Source organism: Myotis yumanensis, unplaced genomic scaffold (genome assembly GCF_028538775.1).
Source record: "Myotis yumanensis isolate MYYU_CA2020_CCGP unplaced genomic scaffold, mMyoYum1.0.hap1 SCAF_16, whole genome shotgun sequence".
Classification (NCBI taxonomy): Eukaryota; Metazoa; Chordata; class Mammalia; order Chiroptera; family Vespertilionidae; genus Myotis; species Myotis yumanensis.
In genome coordinates this window covers 20967505-20993246 of record NW_027223767.1, presented here as the reverse complement: position 1 = coordinate 20993246, position 25742 = coordinate 20967505, and the positions used below count along the sequence as shown (strand labels likewise).

The 25742-nt window shown below is 53.1% G+C and overlaps 2 protein-coding genes across 5 annotated transcripts; both read right to left on the bottom strand.

The window, feature by feature from the left end:
* Positions 1 to 1441: 1441 nt before the first annotated feature.
* On the bottom strand, positions 1442 to 19253 carry FLOT2 (flotillin 2). 4 transcript variants are annotated; one of them, XM_070394944.1, is made up of 11 exons: positions 19104 to 19253; positions 12007 to 12088; positions 8473 to 8563; positions 5346 to 5469; positions 4784 to 4902; positions 4374 to 4487; positions 4153 to 4272; positions 3850 to 4064; positions 3263 to 3446; positions 2852 to 3001; positions 1442 to 2739 (listed from the first exon to the last, which is right to left on the bottom strand). In XM_070394944.1, the coding sequence occupies exons 1-11, from the start codon at positions 19150 to 19152 to the stop codon at positions 2701 to 2703; spliced, it is 1287 nt and encodes a 428-aa protein (XP_070251045.1). In that variant the 5' UTR covers positions 19153 to 19253; the 3' UTR covers positions 1442 to 2700. The 4 variants fall into 4 exon arrangements, with proteins under 4 accessions (XP_070251045.1, XP_070251044.1, XP_070251046.1 ...); XM_070394943.1 differs by lacking the exon at positions 8473 to 8563 and adding an exon at positions 6430 to 6520 and having other exon boundaries at positions 19104 to 19252; XM_070394945.1 differs by lacking the exons at positions 12007 to 12088; positions 19104 to 19253 and adding an exon at positions 6430 to 6520 and having other exon boundaries at positions 8473 to 8529.
* Positions 19254 to 19371: 118 nt separating this feature from the next.
* On the bottom strand, positions 19372 to 24383 carry DHRS13 (dehydrogenase/reductase 13). The gene is made up of 5 exons (XM_070394948.1): positions 24120 to 24383; positions 23912 to 24030; positions 22578 to 22701; positions 22080 to 22391; positions 19372 to 20476 (listed from the first exon to the last, which is right to left on the bottom strand). The coding sequence occupies exons 1-5, from the start codon at positions 24244 to 24246 to the stop codon at positions 20025 to 20027; spliced, it is 1134 nt and encodes a 377-aa protein (XP_070251049.1). The 5' UTR covers positions 24247 to 24383; the 3' UTR covers positions 19372 to 20024.
* Positions 24384 to 25742: the final 1359 nt, after the last annotated feature.

The following is a 25742-nucleotide window of genomic DNA, read 5'->3' as shown; positions in this document are numbered from 1 at the left end:
TGTGCCCGCAACCAAGGTACATGCCCTTGACCGGAATCGAACCTGGGGCCCCTCAGTCCGCAGGCCGACGCTCTATCCACTGAGCCAAACCGGTCAGGGCAGATTTGTCTTTTTACCTTGAATTGTCACAGTGCTTAGGATGATCTTTTTATTATTATTATTTTTTTGTTTTGTTAATCCTCACCAAGGATAATTTTCAATTGATTTTTAGGGAGAGTGGAAGAGAGGGAAAGACAGAGAGAAACATCAATATGAGAGAAACACATCGATTGATTGCCTCTTGCATGAGCCCTGACCACGGCGCAGGCCAGGGAGGAGCCTGCAACTGAGGTACGTGCCCTTGACTAGAATCGAACCCAGGATCCTTTGGACTGCAGGCTGACGCTCTAGCCACAGAGCCAAACTGGTCAGGGCAGAATGATCTTTTTAAGTATGTCAGAGCACATCACTCCTCTTTCAAAAAGCTTCAGTGGTTTCCCATCTGAGAGTAATTGCCCCAAATATGCCATTACAGTAAGGTCCCACATTTCCATCATGACCTCATCTACTGCCACCCTCCCTGCTGCTCGTTCACTCATCACTTCCAGACACACTGACCTCCTTGCTGATCTTTGATCATGACAGACACACTCCACCTTGGAGGTCTTTGGTTGGGAAGCTCTGCCCCCTCACATATCTGCATTGCTTATTCCTTTACCCTTTAGCTGAAAAAGGATTTATTTTCAGAGATGTCACCTTTGGAATTTAAAATAAGCAGTATAGAGAAATTGTCTCACAATACATGTAGTTTTAACCTTTCTCAAATAGGTCTTCCTTCAATACCCTCCCAAACTTCCTAGTTCTTTCAAGATTTTATTTTCTTTCTTAGTACACACCATCATGTAACATATTGCATACGTATTTAATTTTTCTTATTTCATTTCCCCTACTTGAGTGCAAGCTCTAAAAGCTATGGATTTGTTCTGTTCATTGCAGTCCCCTCAGCATCTAGGACAACACAGCAAGCGTTAGATAAATTTGTAAAATGAGTAAATATTAAAGCCCAGAAAGATGAAGTTACTTGTCCAAGATGACATAGGTCATAAACAACTGAGCTAAAATTTAATCCGAAGCAGCCTAACTCCAGAGTTCATGCTTAGGCCTGAGACGTGGACTCCATTACTGAGTGGGGTTCAGGATGGCCAGAGAGATACAGTGGACTTGAGAGCCCCTTATTCTTCTGCCCGAAATGGAGCCGGGTCTCCCAGAGCTCAGGTCTAGCCTCAGCAGCTAGGCCAATGGCTGCCCTGTCTCAGGATACTATTGGGGACACAGCAAGTGTGCTGATGCCCTCAAGTGGCTGGGGTGGGAAAGACAGACCAAGTACAGCCTTCAGGCTGAAGGTGTATATGAGAGGGCTCTCTGTTAGTGCTTGGTTCCCAGTCACAGAAGACACACTATAGGGCATTGGCATAACAGATCTTTATTTTACCAGAAGGGACAGGCAGTGGGGCAGTGCAGCATCCAAGCCCCAGACCAAACATGCAGCATCCACATGCAGGAACAGCTACACAGGCTGGGGCAGGGCCCGTGCCAGGGGTGGGGGACTGGGACCACAGGACATCCACAGCACCCCTGGGTGCTTGGCCTGTGGGCTTCTCTGCTTCCACTAGAGCAAGGAGACAGAGGGCTGGGCTGCTCCCATGGCTGGGACCCTATCACTCTGGCCAGGAAGAAAGATGGCACAAGGAATATGAAGTCTGGCCAGTCTACAGCACTCGATTCTGTACAGGGTTGGCACAGCCTTGCCCATTGGAAGGGCCTGGCCTCATACCCAGAACAGAGCAGCCCTAGCAGGAGGAGGGTCTACAGACTTTCTAGTCCCCAACAGGGCTAGACCCTGATCCCAGAAAGACTTAGCAGAGCTGGGACCAAGCCTCACTCCAGCAGGGACATGTCCATGAGGGGGACTTCCCTGAGCACAAGCAGGGGCCTCCTAAGGCAGTAGTCAACTGAGAGAGCTGTTATAGACAGGAGGCCTTGCTTCTGTGCCCCTGGGGTGGGTAGAAAGGTAAGGTATGAGAGCAGACCTGGGGCTGGGGAGGTGTGAAGTGAAGGGCAATGGCCTGGGTCTGTAGGCCACTGCTACCTGGCCTAGAGGGGCTAGAGTGAGTGAGGCTGGGGCTTCCCAGGGAAGGGTTTAGGGCTGGAAAACCAGGCCAGGAGAGGGGCAGGTGGCCATTCTACCCAGACCCCCTGCACCCATGCTGAGGTCTGGACAAGGCCACAGGGAGGATGCACAGAGAACTTCAAGGCACCAGGATTCTGAAGAGCAGCAGGGCCACCCCTTACAGACAGACAGTGATTATAATAAACATCTTCAGCTTAAATTACATGATGTGTGTAAAGGATGGGTGGGAGGAAAGAGGGAGAGAAAAAGACAAACAGATGAAGGAAGAGGCATATGTACAGGAAGATGAGGGTGGAAGAGACACACCAGATGAATATGGCAGTGAGTGTGAGGGTGTGGGGTAAAGGAGAAGAGGAAGGAGACAGACAGGAGAAGGGAAGACAGCCAGAGAAGGCCTGAACACGCAGCACTTCTGGTCCCTACAAATAAGGCACCAGAGTCAGTAACATTGCCGTTGTTCCTGCAGTATTGAAACAGGTGCTGGAGGGAGGAGCGGGCAGCTGCTGAAGGGTGTGGGTTCTTCGGGAGCCTCACACCTGTACACCGGTGGCCTTCTGGATCAGGGGTATCTGTAAGGATGGGAGATGCCATGAGGCCATGGCTCTGGGGCCCACAACCGTTCCACATGGGTCAGTCCAATAGCTACCCAGGCAACCTCAACACAGCGAGCCAAGTACACACCTTGGATAGGTCCACGCCTGTGAGGGCGTGCACGGAGGCAGGCAGCTCGGCCAGCAGCCGGTTCACTTCTGACGTCACCTTACTGTTGTCCCCGGTGAGGACCACAATCTCATCGACTTTGGTCAATGGGGCTGCGACTTTGGCAGCGATCTAGGAGGGTGGGTGGGAGGAGAGCGTGGTTGGTTGGTTCTGTCTCCATCCATTCGCCCTGCCTAGCCTCTCTTCCCTCCCCATCTCACCTAAACCCCCAAACAGCCTGGGTGGCCCTTATTTGAAAGCCATAGTCTGGATGCCTGTTGTAGGGTTCCTCCTCCTGTTGAATACTCCCCCATTTAATCCTTCTAGCCAGCCTGTCGCTGTGTTCCTGACAAGGCCCAGAGAAATTCCTGCCCTTGCCCGGCTGGGACTCACCTGGGGCAGGGCATCCAGCACCATGGCCATCTTGGCTGAGTCCCCATATTTCTGGTAGGCTTCAGCCTTGAGCTTCATCCGCTCAGCCTCTGCCTTGCCCATCGCCTCAATGACTGCTGCCTCCGCCTCACCGATTTTTCGGATCTTCTCAGCCTCTGCCTCAGCCAAGAGGACCTGCTTCACCCTGAGGGAGTCCAGTTGCGGCAGGATCAGTGGGCTGTACCAGGGGTCCCTCAAGCCTTGTCTGGGGACCAGCAAACCCTCAAGCCCTCTGCTCTGGCAGGTGGTGTCAGGGTGGGGGACCCGTGAAGGGGGTGCCCTGGCATTTTGGCTCTGGCCAGAGAGAGGTATGGGCTTCCAGATGCAAACAGAAGAGGAGATTAACCAGGATGCTGTGTGTCAAGCACCATTCCAGGCCCTCAAACCTCTTTTATCTCATTCAGTTCTAACAATAATGCCATGTTCGTCACAGTGAGTAAACAGGATGGAGCACTGGCTTCTAAACTGTGGTCAGCAGAGTGGAGGGAGTGCGTGCACAGCAGAGGAGCCTGACTGCCGCCCGGCCCCTGCCGCCCAGCAGCACTCACTTTTCGCCCTCGGCTATCTGCTGCATGCGGTGCGCCTCTGCCTCCGCGGGGCGGCGCACGGTGGCAATCAGCTCCTTCTCTGTGCGCAGGATCTCTTGTGCCTCCACCGCAATCTGCTTCTTACGCTGCACAACCTCAATCTCAATCTCTTCTTGCCGAATCTTCTGCTGCTCGTGGGCCCCTTGCAGCTCATAGGCCAGCTGGGCCTCAGCTGTCTGTGGCAGAAGTGTGGTGAGCGTGTCAGAGGCTAGTGGCCAAGTCTTGAGTCCTAAGCCCCAACTCAGGTGCCCTCTGGCTCCTCACCTTGATATTGACTTCCTCACTGAAGGCTGACTTCTGCAGCTCGAAGGCTCGCTTGGAGTCGGCGATTTTGGTGTCTGCCATGAACTTCATGTCCAGCATCTCCCTCTTGCACTCGGCTTCCTGGGATCAGGAGGAGTAGGTGCTGAGGGTCCTCTGAGAAACCACGGTCCGACCACCCCTGAGTTCCCGGTCCCTGGGGGCGGGAAGGAAAGTCCACATACCCGGATGCCTGCATCCCGCTCGGCCTCGGCCACCCCGATGTCAGCATCCCTCTGTACCACTGCCGTCTGCGTCTTGCCCAGGGAGCTCAGATAGTCCACTTTGTCATACACATCCTGGGGAGGGAAGGAAGAGGGAGTCATCCCTAGAACAGTTTTTAAACATTTTTTATTCATTTGAGAGAGAAACATTGATTTGTTGTGCCACTTATTGATGCATTCATTGGCTGCTTCTTGTATGTGCCCTGCGAGGAGATCAATCCCGTGACCTTGGCGTATTGGGACGACGCTCTAATGACGAGGCCACCTGGCCAAGGCTCGCTAGGAACAGTTATAAGCACAAAGGTCCCCTCCTGCCAAGTCCCCCACGCCCAGATGGTTGTAGGGGACTGCAGTCTTCCCATCCATCGCACCTTGATGGTAAAGCTGAGGATCTCGATGCCCATGCGGCCGACGTCAGGGGCTGCCACCTCCCGCACCAGCTTGGCAAACTGGTCCCGGTCCTGATAAATCTGCTCCACAGTCAGGGTCCCTGGGGGCAGAAGGATCATGGGCTGGCTCCCCAGGGACCGAGCCGGCTAGGAAAGGGAGGAGGCATGCAAGCAGAGGTCTGAGTCTATGCAGGGCTGTGCAGTCTGAGCTGGGTCTTCCCAGTTTCTTCTGAACAGTGCTTAGTGCCAAGCTGCCTTCTGCAGAGTGCAGGCTGGATGAAGAATAGTGTTCTAAGCAGCACTGGGTGCCTGATCAGACTGGCAGCCCCTCACCGCCCCCCCACCTAATGCCCTCTCCTTCACACAAGTCACCTGAAGTTCTGAAAGGAAATACTTGAGGAAAATGTTTCAGCTTTTCATCTAGAAACCTCGGTGGTCTGACAGGTCCCCCACCCCCTCCTGCACCCCTCCCTGGCCCTGGTTTGGGGCCCTGTGATGCTCCTCCAGGGCAGCAGAGGGGCCCCTGGGCTGGGCAGGGTCTCACCGAGGATGGAGCGCAGGTGCCCCTCCAGGGTCTGCAGGACGACATTCTTGATGTCCTGCACATTCTTGCCCAGGAACTGCTCGCAGGCCACGGCCAGAAGCTCCTTCTCCGTCATGATCTTCACCTGCCAGTGGGCACAAAGGCGCCTGAGCCAGGATGAAGGGAGCAGATGGAGGCCCCAGACCCAGTGTGGAGGATGGTGGCTATGTCCCTCCCCTCCTTTTTCAGACCTGGTCTGGGGGCGGGAGTGGAGTCTGTCTGAGGCCTCTAGTGGTGAGAGCACACAAGAATTCTCACATTGAGAAATTTCATCTTTCCTGGCAGCACAGGCCCTGATGTGGCCTCGCTCCTGGGCATGTGGGGCTTGTCCCCTCACCCTTCCAGTCCACATGCTTGTCCCTCATTAGCCAGTTCCTCCCTTGCAGGCTCCCCACAGGTGGGAGACCTGAAGACTGAGGGGCAGAGAATGCAAAAAGGACAATGAACAATAGGGACAGAAACAAACACACTAGGAAAGAGAGCCTAGATGGGGCAGGGGGTGGTTCCAGGGGTGCCACCCAGACCCTTCCTGAGATACTAAGCCAACAACCCCCTCACCAGAGGCCTACAACACTGTTGAATCTCCCTGCTCTCTGAAGTTGAGAGGTGGACGAGGGCAGGAAGCCCCTCACCCAGGCACCAAGCTGGGAATATAAGTCTCTGACTCCAGAGCCTGCCTGACATGACCTCATCCTCTGGTCCCCACACCTCCAGCCCCCTGCCCAGGGAACAGGGAAGGGCCTGGATGCTGGGGCTTGGCAGTTCCGACACCTGCAAAGAACGGGGTTAGTGCGACAGGAGCCCTCAGCACCGGTTCTGTCCCTCGCAGGCCCGCTGAAGAGAAAAGGGGTGTCTGTTAGTTCTGCTGGGCGGCCAAGGGGCCAAGAGAGCACGTTCCAGTGGCGATGACCCTCTTTTGGGAGGGGGGGGCAGGGGTAGTGGTGCTGGAGAGAATGCCCCTGGCTGTTGTCTTCTCCTCCCCCCAAATCCAAGCACAGGATGAGGCAGCTCAACGGTCATGCGCAGGGCTGCTGAGTTACTATACCTGGGCGACACCCGTCACAGTTAAAGCTACCCCCTCGGCCGTCTCTACGTCCTCGCAGCGGGGCTGCAACGTCATAATCTCTAGGGTAATCCTGCCAAGAAATGCAAAACAGGGGCATGGGTCTGGGGGCCCAGGGCCTGGGGTGTGGGGGAAGAGTCCAATACCTCACTGCTCCGGCTGGGACTGGCCAGCGGTCCTGCTGCAGGAAGGGTGGGGAGGATCCCCACGGGGTCGTGGCTGGAAGTGTGTGTGAAGGGGATGGGTGGGAAGGCAGGGCAGGGTGATGCAGGTGCCTCCAGGGGGAGTGTGAGTGGCTATCCCTGTGTATACTGCCTCTGCTGAAATCGGCCTGGCTTAAAGAGTGGGAAAAGGAAGCAGAGAAGAAGTGGTTGTGGTGGTCTGGGCTGGTGGAAGGGTGGGGAGAGTCCAGGAGCAGCTGTGTGTGTATATCCCGGGAGAGCGAGAAAGTGCTGGCACTCCAGGCTGTGCTGGGTAGGTTGCTCAGGGGTGCCATCTAAACCTTCCCCAGGGGCCCTCGCCTGTTCCCTGGGTGTGCTTAGCCCCCAGGATGCCCCGGGAGGCTGCCTACAAGCTCTGCTTGGTGATCTGGCTGGCTGGGGGTGCCCACTGCTGGGCCATGATGACAGGATCTTGCCTCTGCCCCTTGCCAGGGAAGCCCGGCCTGGTCTCTCCACCTGCCAGCAGACTACGATGTGAAGCTTACCCTCTGGGGTTGGGCCCAGGTGGTCAAGTTGGGAATGGGGCCACACTAGAGCTTCCTGGCCAAAGAGTGCTAGAAAGGCTTGTTCTATCCAGACAATCTGAGGCCTCACGGGTCCACATCACCAGTTTAAAAAGGACCTAGGCATTTGCAGTTATCTCAAGGAGAGTAGTGGACTTGGAGGCAGGTGGGGCTGCTTTAGGCAGGAGGTGCGGGAGGCCAGGGCCCTGTCGGAAGTGCTCTGAGCTTCTCAGGCCTCTGTGCTGACGCCTGCCCTCCCACGGCTACAGGGGGCAAGTGCGATGGGCGGTCCCCTTCCCAATTGGAGATGGCTGCAGGGGGAGGAAGGGATTAGCGGTACAGCTTTTGCCTGAAAAGGCTGAAGGGCAATATCACGCAGAGGGAAGGGGCTGGGTAAGATGACGCTTAGGTCTCTTCTTATAATGGGAACCTGCACATGACAGGAGAGCACCTGGAGTTACTAAACGCCCTGGCCTAGGAATGAATTCCATCAGCTCCGGCGACATGGCAATAAGAGTGAGACACCAGGTTACTTGCTTTTCAGAGTAAAAGCATATTCATCATAAAGCTCGGGTTTCTCTACACTCTTTTCCCAAAAATCCCCAAGTGTCCTCATTGTTTTACTTGCCTTTCCAATATCCCTACCTGGAACAGAGAGGACACGATTCCCCCATCCATTTCACAGATGGGAAAACAAAGCCCAGTGACAAGAGATCTGCTCAAAGGCCCCTCAACAAAGCATTAGGCGTAAGGAACGGCCAAGGCTCTTTTCGCTCAGGCCTGTCAAGAAGATTGAAGGGGTCAAAGGGGCTGGGTGAGTAGAACTCCCCATGAGACCTATCTTCTGGCCTTGCAAGGAGGGGGCTAGGGCTTGACACCAGGGCGTCAGCCTGGAGAAGAGGCTAGCAAGGGGCTCTGTGGTACCTGGAGGACCAGGACTTCATCAGCTGTAGACAGGACTGAACCCACTCAACCCAGACAGCCCAGCTCTATCACATGAGGGCCTGTGTCTCCTGCCTCAACTCACTCCCAATTTAGGCTTGGCATCCAAGGACACCAACTGGCAGACTCTGCCAGAGCTTCCAGATCCATTGTTCTTTCCCCACTAGCAGCCCCAGTGGGTGAGGGATCTACACGGGATCTACAGGGATCTCTCCTGGTACTCAGACCAGCAGAGGTGGGAACAGAGAGGAGGGAGGCACACTCTCAGGAGGGGAGTCCACCTGGCTCCTGCCTGCCAGGCCCCACAGGGCAGGAAGAGAGAAGGTTAGACACAGAGGAGGAAGCAGGTGGGTTATTACCTGTGCAACCCCTGTTACGAATAGCGGGACCCCCTCCGACGTCTCAATATTCTCACAGCGACACAGGATGGTCATAACCTCCAGAGACAGTCTGAGGAGCAGCCGGGGGTAGGGAGAGGTAGGGGCAGGAAAGGGGTAGGAGGGGGACACAGCAAACACACACAGTGGTTACCAGAGAAGCACCGATGCCTGATGCCTGGGGGCAGGGTTGCTCTCCATACTTTAGCCCCCCACTGCCAGCTCAGCCTAGGGCTGTAGGGGGACAGAGACACCCACGTGCTGGCCTGCCGCCTCTGGGTCTCTTCTCTAGCCCCCATACTCTTCCCAGGAGTGGCTGCTGGGCTGGGAAAAGAGCCTGTTGATGCCCTGGACCTATGATCTGGTCAGGAAGCCTGTGCACAGGGCACCTGGGCTGCTCCCCACCTGCTCCCCAGGAGATTTCTGGCGTGACCAGGGACACTCCAAACAGGCAAACCCGTGTTTCCAGAAACTGGGAGAGGGAGGTCATTCTGGGCCTTAATGAGCCACAGGAAATACCGAATCCTGCTTGGGGCACACAAGCTCAAGGTCTGTGCTACATATCACTAAGAAGGCAATTTAGGACCCTGGCCGGTTGCTCAGTGGCTAGAGTACCGACCCTTGGACCAAAGGGTCTCGGGTTCAATTCCTGGTCAAAGGCATGCACCTCAGTTGTGGGTTTGATCTCCACCCCAGTTGGGGCGTGTGCAGGAGGGAACCAATCTCTCTCTCTCTCTCTCTCTCTCTCTCTCTCTCTCCCCCCCCTACCCCCTCCTCCCTTCCACTCTGTCTGAAAATCAATGGAAAAAATACCCTTAGGTGAGGATTTAAAAAAAAAAGAAAAAAGAATTTAGGGCCAGAAAAGTCCAAAGAAAAATTTGGATTTTCTGATTTGGGGGTGCAGGTGTCAAGGAAGGCTGGGGAAGGAGGTGTGCCCTGCCGGAGTATTCACAGGGACAACTGGGAGATGACAGAGCAAGTCATGTTGGAACTTCCAACACTGGGCACAGGCAGAGAAGAGTCACGGTAAAGAGAACCAGGCGCCTCTACGCTGCTTGGCCCCCTATTTGGGCTCCTTAGGCCTCCCCAGGGCAGCGTGTGTGCGTGAATGTGTATAGGGAAGTGGTCTAGGCAGAGGCCAGCCTGTGGACAGCGTGGAAGGTTGCCTTGAACCAGAGGAAGGGAGGACAGAGACTGAGGCTGAAGGAGCAGAAGCAAGTAGTTTGGGGGGATGGGAAACCCTCACCTCAACTCTCACATGCCACCCCTGGAGGCTCCGGCCATGCAGATGTGCAAAGGCTGCCTTCATTCAAGTTCCTACCACTAGCACCCTGGGGCCGGAGAGAACTCTTGACCTGGCTCAGACAGGAAACCACCAAGCTCTCTTCTGGGGAAGGAGGAGAGAGGGAGATAGCAGGATGGGAAGGAAGGAGGAAGGGAAGGAGGGAAGACAGGAGGCTGCAGCTCAGATGCCAGAGGTGGAGGAATCGCTCAGGTAAGGAGAGAGCCGCCCATATCATGGTAATATGGGACGTGGCAGCAAAGTGCAGCAGAAGGGACTTCACAGAGCCTGGAGAAGACAGCTGGCACTGAGAGTGGGTGACATGTAGGACAGCTGTGGAAAGTACCTCAAAAAGGAGGCTGAGGATCCAGGCTCTAGGGAAATAAAGGCCTGGGTTTGTAGCAATGTCCCCCAGCAGGCTAGGGGTTGGGGAAAGAGGTGCCCCCAGAATAGGGCCCAAGAAGGAGAGGGGCTGCAGACTCAGACTGCCCAGCCAGTGGGACAGAGGGGGAATGCAGAGCCTGGGTGTGAGATTGGTTTCCTAGGACAAGATACATGGTCTTCCACCCCTCACTGCCACACCTGCTGTCAGAGAAGCGTGGCTCCGTCTCGGGGCTCTGATCCCTGGAGCAAGAAGCGGGAGTGGGGGACCAAGAATGTGGACCAAGAGCTGCAGAGTTGCTGCCCTAGCAGTGGCTGCCCGTGCAGGACCCATCTCTGGGCAAGCTGCAATTCTCTGGGCCTCGCTGTACACTGAGGGGCCTGGACAGGACACACTGCTGTCCCAGGACTGCAGGGCATATGGAAAGGGGTGGCAGTGTCCCTGGAGAGGACAACCCCTGGTTTCTGACAGGGCAACTGGCCTACTCAGAAGGAAGCTGTGACCAGTATTGATTGCTCCCTGACGCTTTCGGCCTTGGGCCAAAAGAGTCCCCCAGGACCATGGTCGGCAAACTGCGGCTCGCGAGCCACATGCGGCTCTTTGGCCCCTTGAGTGTGGCTCTTCCTAAGCCTTAGGAGTACCCTAATTAAGTTAATAACAATGTACCTACCTATATAGTTTAAGTTTAAAAAATTTGGCTCTCAAAAAAAATTTAATCGTTGTACTGTTGATATTTGGCCCTGTTGACTAATGAGTTTGCCGACCACTGCCCCAGGATCCCACTCAGGCAGAGCAAAGTGAGGGGAGAGATGGGAAAGTGGGAGGGGTTACTGGGCAATCAGTGAAGTTAAAAAATTGTGACATCTTCTCAAGCCCCGGACCCTAGCTGACACTTCCAGACTCCCTGGAACCACAGGCACTGACAGCTCAGTGCAGCCATGGGACTTCTATCTGCTGCCTGGTGGGGCTGGGGTGGAGGGGATTTCCACTGTAATCTCCATCACTTCCCCTTTAGGATGACACACCCTGGCCCCCACATGCCCGTACCTTCACAGCTCTGCTGCCCCTCTGGCCTGGGTCCTGGCCTGGAAGGATCTGGGTCCCTCCCCTGATCTCCCATAGCCTGGAGGGGGTGATGGTGGAAAGGTGGCTGGGATGCCTCATCTCCTCTTGGGTGGGCAGTGAGGGTAGCAGAAAAGGTCCAGGTTGAATCTGGCCCTGCCAGGGGCTCTGGAGGAGCCAGAAGGTATAGCCTTATGATAGTCCCTCTGGGGAGCTGAACTATCCCTTCCTCTAGTCTTTCCACACTGATTTAGGAAGTCTAGGCCTGGCTCGCCCACCCTGGCACTAATTCCTCAGATCTCCACTTCTGTCTCTAACCCACTGCTATCAGAGAGCCACTTCACACTGGACATGTATTCTCTGCTATTTAGCCCTTGCCTGCATTTCCCAGGGCCCGTAAAGGTGAGGGTGCATGTTAGGGGTCTCTTCAGCCTTCTCTCCCTCCCTAGACCCACTCTGAACAGGGTGTATAATTAAAGCTTCACAAATAACTTTGAGCTAAAATCAGGGCATTCGGATTCTGCCTGGGCAGGACCCTGAATTCTCTGGGCCAGAAGCGAGGCCTCCAATGGAAAAAAGTACACCCACTAAGGAGGAGGTGCCCATGGACAGACCTCCAGCATCCCTGTGCAACCTATTCTGCCTGCTTCTCTGGAGGCTCCCACCCCCAGAATGAAATGTGGCCAGTGGCAGATGTTCTAGCTGATCTGTGGGGAGGCAGGGGAAAGCTGAAAACCCTCTCTCCCTTGCCCACCAGGATGCCAGTTTCCCTGAGCCCCCAGGTCCTTACCTCTGAGTGTCAGAGATACACCACCAGGCCCAGGCCCAGCCGCCAAACACATACTGTTTATAGTCCGAACCACAACAGCCCCCTGGAGAACAAAGCAAAACATTGCTATCAATCAGCTCTCGGGTTTGTCTATCCCCAATCCCTCCAACAGCAACCCTGGGCCTTTACCTGCTCAGACACTTAAATCGCATTTTGAGTGCCAGGTGCTGAGGTTACATACAAATGGGAGACATGCCCTTAAGGGTCTTGGAATCTAGTTAGGTAGATAGACAGTTTGCATAAAAAGGAGGATAACCAATGAGTAGATCAGAACATGTGTGCTTTCAGAGAATAGGAGAGGTCCATGGGCAGGAGTGAGCAGCAAAAGCTTCAATCTTTCAGTCAGCCATTCATTTAGCAAAGAAGTAGGGTATTTTCTCTGCTAGGAATACAGAAATGAAGGTGATAAGTCCTGTCTTGAAGGAGATAAGACTAGGAGGAGGGACCTACTTTTTTTTTTTTGGAGATGATTGTAATGCCAAGCAATTCACCTATTATCAGGGCAGGTGCAGACAGGAAGGGAATGCAGCTCCCCACCCCTCACACACGGGGGAGATTGCTGGGAGGGAGGGAGACTCAGCCAAGGTGGGAGCCTTGCTCAAGCCTGGCAGACACATCTCGGTGAGGCTGTCCTATATTTGCAGGGGTTCAGAGTGACTTTGTTCCTCTTGTGGGAGCAGATAGAGAAGGCAAGACCTCAACACAAAGGCCAACTCATGGTACCAATGGGAAGAGTGAAGATAAAGGGAAAAGGTCTAAAAAGGAAGTCCTCCTGGGAACTATGTATCAACTAAACAGGATGTGGATCTGGCCGGGACCCAGATTCATGCTGTGGACATGTTCCGCGTGCTCACTGTACAGAAAATGAGAAAAATCAATTCCTGAAATTCTTGTTGTGAACCCGCCAGCAAATGCCAAAACTACTCAAGTTCAAGAAAACTTGCATAAAAGCTGGAGGGGCAGTTCACTTGTAGTGAAAAGAAATGTACAGGAAACATGATTCAAAGGAAATGTGATTGTTTATTAAAAACACAAAACAAAGGCAATATGACTTGGGGAAAAAAGTCAGTGGATGCCATCATTTCCATGTTCACAAACTGGGGTTTTAAGGAAAGCCTTAGGGTATTTGCCTCCCAAGGTCAAGGGTCAGGGATAGTTTCCTGTCGCTGAGTAACAGTGTCTATGAGGACCCATAGCAAGGGACAAGCTGGTGATGGGGGAGGGCAAATCAGTGTCTCAGGTATCAGGTCAAGGAGCTGTGTGTGTGTGTGTGTGTGTGTGTGAGAGAGAGAGAGAGAGAGAGAGAAAGAGACAGAGAGAGAGAGAGAGATGGGAGATGGGGGACCACACAGAGATTTAAACTGGGGAGCAACAAGCCCTGGCCAGGTAGCTCATTTGATTACAGGGTCGTCCCTATATGCCAAGGTTGCAGGTTCAATCCCCAGTCAGGGCCCATAAAAGAATCAACCAATGGGCCCTGACCGGTTTGGCTCAGTGTATGGAGCGTCGGCCTACGGACTGAAAGGTCCCAGGTTCGATTCCGGTCAAAGGCATGTGCCTTGGTTGCGGGCACATCCCCAGTAGGGGGTGTGCAGGAAGCAGCTGATCGATGTTTCTTTCTCATCAATGTTTCTAACTCTCTATCCCAGGGGTCCTCAAACTTTTTAAACAGGGGACCAGTTCACTGTCCTTCAGACCGTTGGAGGGCTGGACTATAGTTAAAAAAAAAAACTATGCCAGAACCGGTTTGGCTCGGTGGATAGAGCGTCGGCCTGCGGACTGAAGGGTCCTGGGTTCGATTCCGGTCGGGGGCATGTACCTTGATTGTGGGCACATCCCCAGTGGGGGATGTGCAGGAGGCAGCTAATCGATGTTTCTCTCTCGTCGATGTTTCTAACTCTCTATCTCTCTCCCTTCTTCTCTGTGAAAAATCGATAAAATATATTTAAAAAAACAAAAACAAAAAAAAACTATGAACAAATTCCTATGCACACTGCACATATCTTATTTTGAAGTAAAAAAACAAAACGGGAACAAATACAATATTTGTATTTGCATGTGGCCCGCGGGCCGTAGTTTGAGGACCCCTGCTCTATCTCTCTGCCTTCCTCTCTGTAAAAAATCAATAATATATATATATATATATATATTTTTTAAATATATTTTATTGATTTTTTACAGAGAGGAAGGGAGAGAGATAGAGAGTTAGAAACATCGATGAGAGAGAAACATCGATCAGCTGCCTCCTGCACATCTCCTACTGGGGATGTGCGAGCAACCCAGGTACATGCCCTTGACCGGAATCGAACCCGGGACCTTTCAGTCCACAGGCCAACGCTCTATCCATTGAGCCAAACCGGTTTCGGCAGTATAATAAAATATATTTTAAAAAAAAGAATCAACCAATGAATGCATAAAAAAGTGGAACAAATTGCTGTTTCCCTCTCTTTCTCCCCTCCCTCTCTCTCTCAAAAATCAATAAATTTAAAAAAACCCTATTTTTAGTTTTATAAATATAAAATTATATTTGCATTTTAGAAACACTACTTTGCACAAGGAGGAAGATGCTGGGGTCAGGGAGATGGGGCCGAAGCTTCTTGCAGTGGCTGACGTTGAGGGATAAGTTCTCGAGAACTTCCTGTGTAAGTGGCAATGTTCTGTAGCTGCACTGAGAACAACGGCGGCCCCTCGCCACAGGTGGCTACTGAGCATTTGAAATGTGGCTGCTCCGACTGAGGAAATGAATTTTAATTTAATTAATTAAATTGAAGTAGCCACTTGTGGCTACTGAATACCGTATCGGTGTAGCTCGACAGTCCAGGTTTGGGTGAGTGGTGAAGCAACCAAAACAGACACAACGGAGAGAAGCTCAACCTGGAGGGACGTTTTGGATGAGTGGAGGTGAAGGAACAAAGCCTCCGGGAGTGCAGAGGGCCTGCAGGTTCATGAACTGGCATCGGAGACTGCTCACAGAACGGCCAAATCAGTTTCCTGGGGCTGCTGCTGTGCACAGTGGGCAAGTAGCGGGGCCAGAGGTCCAGGGAGCGAAGATGAGCCCACATGTGAGCAGTGGTAGGAAGAGGAGGTCTTAGGCCTCCGTTTCTTTGTGGTGAAAATACCTGTTCACAGGGTTGCTGTTCAATAGAAGCTATTGCAGGCTTCCCTGCCCTGGGGAGTGGGGTATGGGAGGCCTCTAAGGACAAGCAGTCCATCTGAAACCTGAACCATCTTAGGATCCAATGAGATTGGAAGAAGGTCAAAAATCACAGTTTGTTTCACTTCTGGCCTGGTGGGGGGCGGGGCCTGGCGGCCTCCAGCCAGACTCCAGGGCACTTCTCCATGTGCTGGGGGAGAAGGCAGTAGTGGTGGGATGGGCTAGGGGGAGGTCTGGGGTGACGGTTAGGGGGATGTCCACCCTTTACCTTTAACTCAGTCTTTGACCTTGGGAGCAGGCGGCCACACACAGCTCAAGCTGGGCCTTGGCCAGGAGCAACATGGCCAGGTTCCCAGGGGCAGCGACAACAGGAAGCTGGGGTTGCCAGACTACCCCGTCCCCAGCAGCCTCCTCTTCTGGAAGGCATCTTCTGCCCAGCTTCCCGGTCACACGGAGCCTGGGCACCATTCCCAAAAGAGAACACTTAGGCGTCCCTTCCTCGCCTGTCCTAATTCCCACTGTCCTGAGACCTGAAAGTTCTCCCTAATTTTATCTCACTTTTTCTAAGCCAACTTGTTTTTCTTTGTCTATCCTTCACCAAGCTGAAGAATAACAAAACACGCCTAGATAACCTCCGCCCCACTATTAGCCCCTCCCCAGACACATAATGCCCTCTCAGGAAAACTCCCTTCCCTTCTATCCTTCCCTCTCTCACTTCCTTCTTCCTATTAGTCCAGAAAACCATACTCTACAAGAGGGATTTAGCCTTTTTTTGAGCCACAAACATCCTTAGGAGTCCAGCAATGCTGGAATGTTCATAAATGCATAAAATAAAATTCATAAGAAACAAATCATATTAAACGTTATAAAAATATTAAAGCAACCAAATATGTGGTGTAGTGGGACATGTAATACACAGTAATATGTGTGATAGTGTAATACATTAAATAAGGTCTATGGTAGATCTAATAATTGGCTTAATTTCAAAGTAGTGATGAACATGATTTAAAAAAATATTTTTATTGATATCAGAGAGAAAGGGAGAGATAGAAACATCAATGATGAAAAAAAGAAAAAAAAAAGAAACATCAATGATGAGAGGATCATTGATCGGCTGCCTCCTGCATGCCCCACACTGGGGATCCAGCCCAGAAATCTGGGTATGTGCCCTGACCTGAAACCAAACCACAACCTCCTGGTTCAAAGGTCGACACTCAACCACTGAGCCATGTCAGCTGGGCCATAAATGATTTTTAAGGTATTACAACAAATGCAGTATAGTAGGAAAATATCTGCCAGTACATTCATAATCACAGGAGACACTAGATATAAATGCACTTTTCTCCCCATCCAAATGTACAGACCTCTACATTCTATCCACAATCCCAGGTTAAGAAACTCTGACCTACTATGGAGATGAGAGAATTATGTACGGTATTTGGATTCCCCTTTTAAAAATCCCAAAATAGAAAAAGAGCAAAAGGTTTTATATTAGAGAATGGAGGAGGAAGGTTAGACAACCAGAAGAACCTCCAGACTTCTCAGGTGAAGATGACCATGAGCTATAACAGCATCCTTCTTCTGAACTGGGCTTAGTGAGATGCTCCTGGACTTAGATACAGGCCAAGTAACCAGGTGGGGCGGGCTGGGAGTAGTTACTCTGTTCTCCTGGGAGTCCATGTGCAAGAGAGAGCTGCATCTCAGTTTGGTCACTTCAAACCCCAAGGTACTATTATGCCAGGCATCATCTTTCCCTCTTCTCTCGCACCCTTCCTTGACTCCAGCACCCTCAATTCTCAGCACAGCCTCCTCTCCCCACCCCTAAAACAGCTTCCAAATTAGCACTGCATCGGCCTCTGGCAAGAAGACCTCGTTTCTGACAACTGGAAGGTACCGAGCAGCCTATCTCAGGGGCTCCTCTCACCCCTCTCCAAAGAAGATCGGAGCTTTTGTCTCCTGAGCTCAGAGACCAGGCTTCCAGAAAGAAACTCATAAGAGAAACAAAGTAGCTCACCTCGTTAAAGGATTGTCCCAATAAGCCAAGGTTGTGGGTTCAGTTCCCAGTCAGGGTACATACAAGAATCAACCAGTGTGTGCATAAATGGGTGGAACAACAAGTTGATATTTTTCTCTCTTAAAAAAAAAATCAATTAAAAAAAAAAAGTCTGGCTCGTGTGGATCAGTGGTTGGGCTTCGATCCATGAACTAAGAGGTCACCAGTCTGACTCCCGGTCAGGGCACATACCCAGGTTGCAGCTCCATCTCCAGTAGGGGGCAAATGATCTATGAAGTTTCTGTTTCTCTCTCATTGATGTTTCTCTCTATCCTTCTCCTTTCCTCTCTTTCTAAAAACCAATAAAAACATATTTAAAAAGAACAAAGAAAAACATAATGCAGATTTGGGTTCTAAAGGCCTTCTTTAGGAGTGGGGGCTGGGAGACTGGTCCAGGTCTTACAGAAGCAGGTGCAAATTTGGCCCTCAGTTGCCCTAGCTGGTTTGGCTCAGTGGATAGAGTGTCAGCCTGCAGACCAAAGGGTCCTGGGTTCAATTCCGGTCAAGGGCACATGCCGGGAGTTGATGGCTCATCCCCAGTAGAGTGTGCAGGAGGCAGCCAATCAATGATTCTCTCTCAACATTGATGTTTCTCTCTCTCTCCCTCTCCCTTCCTCTCTGAAATCAAAATATTTGGCCTCAGTGTTCTCTGGGGATCTCCCTCCTGAAAGATACTTCACTTTCCTACAGGCTATCTCTATAGGAAAGTGAAGAATCTTATCTCCTCCACAGGAATAAGAGCCTGATCAGGGAGAGTGGGGATTTCCTATCCCAGTGAAGAGATTGATTTTGAGATCCAGACTGTGCCAGAAGCCATGTAGCCATGTTCTGGGGTAAAAGTTTTCGATGGATTTATCAATCTTTCCCAAAGGTGAGCAGCTACAATACCTGGCTTAGCCTACCCGCTTCTACCTCCTTCTGTCGACAGCTGTAAAACTCTGCGTACAGGCTTAAAGTCGGCATTGAGAGGGGGCAAGTAAGACATGAGGCCTCCAAGCTGTTAGGAACCACGGACCCTCCCTGGCACCTGCGATCCAGGGCTGCTGCACAAGCTGGTGCCTTGAAAGGCTTCAGCCACCTTCCAAGAAACCCAAATATACCATTAAAAGGCAGCCTTAAGACAAGATACCTCTCCCCTCCCCTAGTACTGCAGAGTCCTCAAGCCCCACCTAAGCGCACAGAAATTCCGGAGCCTGCAGCATTTTGCAACAGGGGCAGCACAAACCAGATCCCGGTTTCTCAACCTGTAGAGGCCGCACCCAGCTCAGTGCCAGGAAACCCCAGCGAGCCCCAGCCTGCTGGGGATTAACGGGCTCCGAGCGCCCGGAGGAATGGTGTGTCCCAGGGCCTCTCCCCACGTAGGCACCTGCTCTCCGGAGCTGCGCGACCCACCCCAGGTCCCGGGCGCTGGAATGCAGCCAAACCGCTGTTCCTCTCCCTCCCGGAACCCCACAGCTTCAGTTCGGGATCCCCCCCATCCCCCAGCCAAGGCCACGGAGGGAGGACGTGCCCAGAGGGGAGGCGGAGAAAGGAGGAAATAAACATGGGGACAACACGCTGCGGGGGAGGAGCCCCGGTGGGCGCTGAGCCCCGCAGATGAGAGCGTGGGGGACTCTCCGGGAGGGTCTCGGGTGCCTCCCGGGGCGCAGGGGACTCAGGCTCGATTCTCGGGGTCCCGACCTCGTCCCCCCGCGGGGGCCCTCCACTCTCGGGGGCCTTCCCTGGCCGACTCTTCCCTGTCGCTCCCCAGCCCGACACCCCTCCTCACCCACCTTTCCAGGCACAGCGCCCCCCGGCCTCCAACACCGTCCGGACCGGGCGCCCCCGCCCCACCTCTCGCTGCCCCCTCACCTGAAACCACCAGCGCCTCGTTGGGCCCCACCGTGTGGCAATTGCCCATGGCGCCGCCGGCACTAAGGCCACCAGGGGCCGCAGAGACCGGGACCGACAGCAGCAGGCAGCCCGCACTCGCTCCCGCCGCACCGCGGGCCGCGCCCAGCCAATCGCGCCGCCCCCCCGCGGCCGCCGCCCGCCAGCGCCCCTCCGCGGCCGCGGCCCCGCCGGAAGTGGGGCGGCGGGGGGCGGGGCCGGCTCGGCGAGAGAGGCTGGGAGGCGCTCAGCCTGGTGGGCAACGCGCTTTATTGCACGCGGGTCGGGATGGCGGGGGCCCAGCCCGAAAGCACCCGGAAAGCGTCCCTCTGCTCCCACGGGGCGCCCCATAACAACCGCCCGGCCCCACCTCTGCAGCATCCACCTTAGAGCAGCTGGCCCTGCGGCCGGACCCAGGTTCAAATCTCAGTCCCTACTCTTCCTAGCGGTGAGACCTTGGGCGAGTCCTCTTACCTCTGCTGCCTAACCTTGTTTCTGTAAAACGGGGGTAATTTGACTATCTAGCTACGTGGTTGCGGCCAGTTCAGTAGTTCCCAATATTGGCAGTACATCAAGTGACAGACTCCCTGGCCTGCATCCAGAGCTGCTCAGCGTCACTGAGGTGGGACCTCACAAAGAAGACATTCAAATTCCTGAGAAGCAGTGTCTGGCACACGACACGCAACACACAGCTTCTCAGGCTTACGGTCACTCTCAGGAAGAAATAACCACCTATATTTCCTTCCCCTAGGAAAAGAGCTGTCCAGGTCATACCTTGAAGCCCCCAGAAAGTAACCATGGAGGTAAAAACTGCAAGCTCCTCCATGGCCAGGCCAGGGACCGGCACACAGCTAAGGTTTTCCAGGGCCACCAAGTGCCATAGCAAGCATCCCAGCCAGGGGGTTAAGAGGCTTGGGGCTCAGGTTCAGCTTTAACCCAAATTCGGTGTGTGACCTTAGACAGGTCTGGTGGGCTCTGAGGGCTGGGATAGGGTTCAGAAACGGTGGGCTCCTCAGGGTGGGGTCTGCTCAGAGAAGATGGGGTCCCTGAGTCCTCAGGGTGGGGGTCTTCATCCGATTCGGCATCCTCTCCCAGTCCAAGCCCTGCCAGCTTTTTGCTGGCCACCCACAGCCGGTGAGCGGCCCGGTCGTCTCTGGCAGCTGGAGGTACCTCCTCCACATGGCAGTTGGCAAAGTATCTTCCACTGAGGGGCTCAATGCCCTCCTGTAGAGCGCAGTACAGGGGCGTCTGGGCACCGCCTCCTGGTGTCCGGAGCACCAGCCAAGCCAGTGGGTGCAAAAGTGGGCGCAGCCATCCAGGAACATGACGCAGGAACAGATCTGAGTTCACAGGCCCTGTGAACAGGAGAAAGGAAGGAGTGGGGAGTAGAGTGGGTGAGGGCCCAGGGTCAGAGCTGTGAGAAAAGGGCTAGAAGGGAGTGGGGAACAGACTCCAGTTCCAGGGAAACCAGGGTAGTATTTACTGGGCATTCAGGGCCCTTACTAGGTGACCTCACTCATTTCCATCCTAACTTCTTGTACATCCCCACCTCCCAGATTTAGCTCATGCTGTGCCCCCTGTGAGGTACAGTTCTGTCTCCATCTTCCTCTGTTTAACCAGCAAACATTTATTAACACCTATGGTAGACCAGCCACACTTAGGGGCACTAGAGATGTGGAGTGTAATAAAGGCTTGATAAAGATTAGTTGTGATTATATTATTACTTTCACTGTTATAATTACTAGTTGTGATTATTATTGTCATGGTTGTAATTACTAATTAGCCACGGGCCATGACTATCTAGAATGCAGTATGGTAATACGGGTAGGGCAGATTTTGTTATCCAGTCACCTGCTCCCTAAAGGCAGGGGTAGGTCGTATTCACCAGTTAACTCATTCAGAGTAAAAGCCAAAGTGCTTACAGGGGACCTGCAGACCCTGGATGGCCCAGCCCATCTCTACACCACATCGCTTGCCACTTTCCCCTTCTCACTCTGTTCTAGCCACTCCAGGCTCCCTGGTCTTTCTCAAGCACATCAGGCACTTCTGCCTCAGGGCCATTGTACTTGCTGTTTGCTCTGTTCTTTACACTCTTCTCCCCAGAAAGCTACATGGCTCATTCTCTCATCTCCTTTGGGCCTCCATTCAAATGTTACCTTTTCAGGTATGTCTTTCTTGGCTGCCATAGATAAAATAGCACCCCGTCATTTCATATTCCCCTTAATCTGTTTTATCTTTCTCCATCGCACTTTATCACCATCTGCCATTGTATATATTTATTAGTGGTTTCTCCTTCCCCTAAACTCTACAATAATAGAGTTTACTTTGTTCGGTTCACTGCTATATTCCCAGCACTGAGATTAATGCCTGGCACATAGTAGGTACTTAGTAACTGCTTCTTGAAAGAATAATCATTAGCTATTATCATCATATTATAGTCAGTTCAGTCATATAGATGGCTCCTTGGGGTGAGAACCTGGGCCTTATTCATGGCCATACCTTATCCCAGTGATGGCGAACCTATGACTCGCGTGTCAGAGGTGACATATGAACTCATTTTTTTGGTTGATTTTTCTTTGTTAAATGGCATTTAAATATATAAAATAAATATCAAAAAGATAAGTCTTTGTTTTACTATGGTTGCAAATATCAAAAAATTTCTATATGTGACAGGGCACCAGAGTTCAGTTAGGGTTTTTCAAAATGCTGACACACCGAGCTCAAAAGGTTCGCCATCACTGCCCTATCCAGTAGTCAGCATCCAACCTTGTGGTAGGAGAGCAAGAACCCAGACAAAAAAAGCCTGGTTTCAAGATCAGCAAAGAACAGGTCTCTCCTTGGAACATGCTTCCTTCCTGCTCTGAGATCCTGTAGCTCAATGAGAGGCTGGGGGAGCAAGGATGGGTCAGGGATGGGGAGAGGGAATCAAAGTAAAACAGCCAAAGAGCCAGGCCTCACCTGGGTGAGCTGCATAGCAGGTGACGCCAGTGCCCTCAAGCTGTGTGGCGAGCTCCCTGGCAAACAATACATTGGCCAGCTTACTGTCGGCATATGCTCGCAGCTCCTGCTGCCAGCCCACCACCGGGCGGTCCAGGCGTGTGAAGTCAAGGCGCCCTCGCCGGTGGGCAGCTGAGGCTACCACCACCACGCGGCTAGGGGCGCATGTCTTCAGCCGGGGCAGCAGCAGGTGTGTCAGCAGGAAGGGGCCGATGTGGTTTACTCGCAGCAGCAGGTTAAAGGGCTCACGGGTTTGTCCGCAGGAACTGATCCCTGGGGCAGGGACTAGGCGTGAGCAACGGCTCTAGAGTGATCCCCATAGGCCTCGGTGGCCCCACCTGTGAGATGGTGGCAGGGGACATCCTTCCCATATATCCACTGACCCCCAGCAATGCCTGGCTGCCCCTCCAACAACCCCCTTCAGCCTCCCCCCACCCCCCAGGGCCTGATGCCTCTCACCAGCATTGTGGATGAGGATGTCCAGCCGTGGCTCAGACCTCAGGAAGGCAGTGGCAAAGGCCCGCACTGAGGCCAGACTGGCCAAGTCCAAGGCCATGAAGATGACTTCATTGTTCCCACTCTCCTGTGGAGTGGCAAGGGCTGGGCTTGCTACCAGACACCTCTCTCCTCTCCCCTATCCCTAGACACCAAATTCTGAGAGTTTACCTCCTATTTTTACTAAGATCTACCCCTATGCATTAGAGTGATATGAATGAGTGTAGACTCTGGATGTAATTTTTTTTTTAATCCTCACCCAAGAGGTGAGGATATTTTTTCCCATTGATTTTTAGAGAGAGTGGAAGGGAGGGGTGAGGGAGAGAGAGAGAAACCTTGATGCAAGAGAGACACATCGATTCACTGCCTCCTGCTCGCCCCGACCAGGATTGAACCTGCAACTGAGGTACATACCCTTGAACGGGAATCAAAACCACGGGCTGACGCTCTAACCACTGAACAACTGGCCAGGGCAGGATGTAAATCTTGACTATGCTTTTTACTAAAGGGTGACCTTGGGCAAGATAATCTCTCTGTGTCTCAGTTCTCTCACTGTGAAATGGGAAGGATAATAGTGCCTATATCATAGAGTTGTGAGGATTAAATGAGTTAATATATGTAAAATACTTAGACTAGTCCCGGGCACACAGCACTATGTAGGTACTTGCTATTACTGTATTATTATTATTGTGCCCTCTACCTTACCCTAAAATCTACATTGGTCTCCTTTCAAACCTCTTGCCCCCTCCAGTCTAGGCATCACACTGCCACCAAAGGTTGGCTCCAAAAGGCTAATCTGACAGTCCAGTGCCTGCTGAGGGCCCTTCGTTGGATCTCTACTGCCCATCCTATAAAATCTGAGCCCCCCATAAGGTCTATAAGGGCCTCCTACACCTGGCCCTGACCCCTTCATTTTGCTTCTTTCTTCCGTACTTCCCCATGCTCCAGCCTCATCCCCCGCCCTCCCCCAGTTTCTTAAATTACACCCGTTTTCCTGCCTCAGGGCCTTTGCATATGCTGTTCCCTTCCCTACTGTTTTTCATTAATGTAACTTCTACTAGTCCTTAAACGTCTTCAAGCAGCAATTACTTCTGCAAGTCCACTCCCCAGCTTGGGTCTGTGCCCCTTCCTTCCCTGTGGGACTAGGCACCTGTGCACTCCCTCTTCTTCGGCACTTAAAGAACTGAGTCGACCTCTCCTCTCTGGACTGGATCCCCCGGGGCCACTCTGCTCAGCCCACTGTCTCCCGAAGTCTCGGTCCTCTGAGCGCCGTCCCACCCACCCCGGCCTTCCCTCACCTGGCGGAGGTCAAAGGCTGCCGCCTCGCCGCGCTCCCGGCTCCGGCAGGCCAGCACCACACGAGCTCCTCGGCGCGCCAACTCCAGGGCCGTCATCTTCCCGATGCCGCTGTTGGCGCCTGCGGAGGGCGGGCGGGAGCCCAGCTGAGCCAGGCGGGCATCGCCCCCTGCCGCCCCAGCCCCTCGCCACCCGCCGGCCCGCACTCACCCGTTACCACTGCGGTGCGGCCCCGCAGGCTCACGATGCCGCCGCACGGCGGGGCCTTCACCAGGTTGTAGTAGACGAGCACGTAGGCGCCCAGCAGCAAGCCCGCGCCCAGCAGCAGCGCCTCCATGCCGGCCGCGCCTTCGGGCTCCCGCCCAGGCCCGTGCCGCCCTGGATCGCCGCCTGGCAGCTGCCGATGGAGCCCGCACTGGCTTGGAAGGGCGCCGCGAGGATCTCCGGAAGGCGGAGGTGGAGGGGAAGACTGGCGGCTGCAGGCAGTGCAGGGGTGTGTGCGTGCGTGGGCCCTGCGAGCGCCCCCTAGGCATGCGTCTGTGTCCTCGGATGTTTGTTTGTGTGAATACCAAGGTGCGTGTGTACATTTGGGCCCTGGGAGCGCCCTCTAGGTGTGCCTGCGTGAACGCGTTCTAGATGCGTGTGTGTGCACCCGCACGCTGAGGGTGCCCTCTAGGTCTGTACGTGCACACACATACCGTGTGTGAGTGATTTTTGGGGTATATAATGTACCCATGGGCTCTGGGATCCCCCTTGAGGTCCCCCCCACTTCCATTTATTTATTTACTTACTTATGTTAATTTTTCTATTTTATTTGTTTTTTCATTGACTTTTTTAGAGAGTGGAAGGGAGGGGAGAGACACAGAGAGAAACATAGATGTGACGGAGACACATCAATTGGTTGCCTCCCCCAAACACCCCACCAGGGACAGGGATGGAGCCTGCAACCAAGGAATGTGTCCTTGACTGGAATCCAACCCGGGACTCTTCAGTCCGTGGGCCTACACTCTATTCACTGAGCCTAGACTGCTAGGGCCGCCCGCCTTTTAGGAGAGGGAGGGCGTTGTCCTACTCATTCATGTACTTATTGGTTGACTCCCCTCTGACCAGTGATGGAACCATATCCTGATGGAACCATATCCTTGGCATATGGGTACCACGTTCTAACCAACTGAGCTACCCAGCCAGGGCCGGATCCTTTGTGTGTGCATCTTTCATGTGTTTGTGTCCATGTTGCTGAGAGCCCCTCCAGGCATGTGCATGCATCTGTAGTCTCTCTGTGTGTGTGTGCTTGAATGAATATCAAATGTACCTGTCCTTTGTGTGGTGCCCTATAACTGAAGGCTTGTAGGAGGGCTAACAGGGTGTGTGTGTGAGCCCTCTGGGTGACTGTGTAACAGAGTCGTTCCCTCTGAAGAGGCTTTCGTACATGAATACTCTTGTATCTGAAAGCAAGTTCCATCCTGGATACCTTTTCCTCCATAAACAAGTCCTTCCATTCATATCCTCATAACCCATCCTCAGCTCCTAGGATTCTTCCCATAGAAGGCAAGGAGGTGATACAGTGCTCAGCATGGCACCATCAGTTAAGAGCTGTCAGGATTCACTTTCCTTAGCTGTCTATGTCTTCCTGTCTCTGCTCCCCACCCACTCCAATTCTGAAGGGAAGCAGGAAGAGAAAGAGTGTAATATTTATCTGACTTCCAGGAGGAAATTCTCCATGGAATGGTTCTCACAGGTGGTAGAAATGGGTAAAGAAACTTCATCACTCAATGGAAGAAGTGACTTTGACGGCAAGGTGCGTGGGAACAACTAGGAAGGCAAGGGTAAGGA

What these genes read in the sequence shown, in the direction of transcription:
- FLOT2 (XM_070394944.1), bottom strand. Translation starts at nt 19,152, where the DNA reads ATGGGCAATTGCCACACGGTGGGGCCCAACGAGGCGCTGGTGGTTTCA. An exon ending in CGAGGCGCTGGTGGTTTCAG is followed by an intron (nt 12,089 to 19,103) that starts GTGAGGGGGCAG and finishes TTTGTTCTCCAG; the next exon opens with GGGGCTGTTGTGGTTCGGAC. An exon ending in GTGAGGAAGTCAATATCAAG is followed by an intron (nt 4,065 to 4,152) that starts GTGAGGAGCCAG and finishes CTTCTGCCACAG; the next exon opens with ACAGCTGAGGCCCAGCTGGC.
- DHRS13 (XM_070394948.1), bottom strand. Translation starts at nt 24,246, where the DNA reads ATGGAGGCGCTGCTGCTGGGCGCGGGCTTGCTGCTGGGCGCCTACGTG. An exon ending in CCGCACCGCAGTGGTAACGG is followed by an intron (nt 24,031 to 24,119) that starts GTGAGTGCGGGC and finishes CGCCCTCCGCAG; the next exon opens with GCGCCAACAGCGGCATCGGG. An exon ending in CTGCTATGCAGCTCACCCAG is followed by an intron (nt 20,477 to 22,079) that starts GTGAGGCCTGGC and finishes TCCTGTTCACAG; the next exon opens with GGCCTGTGAACTCAGATCTG.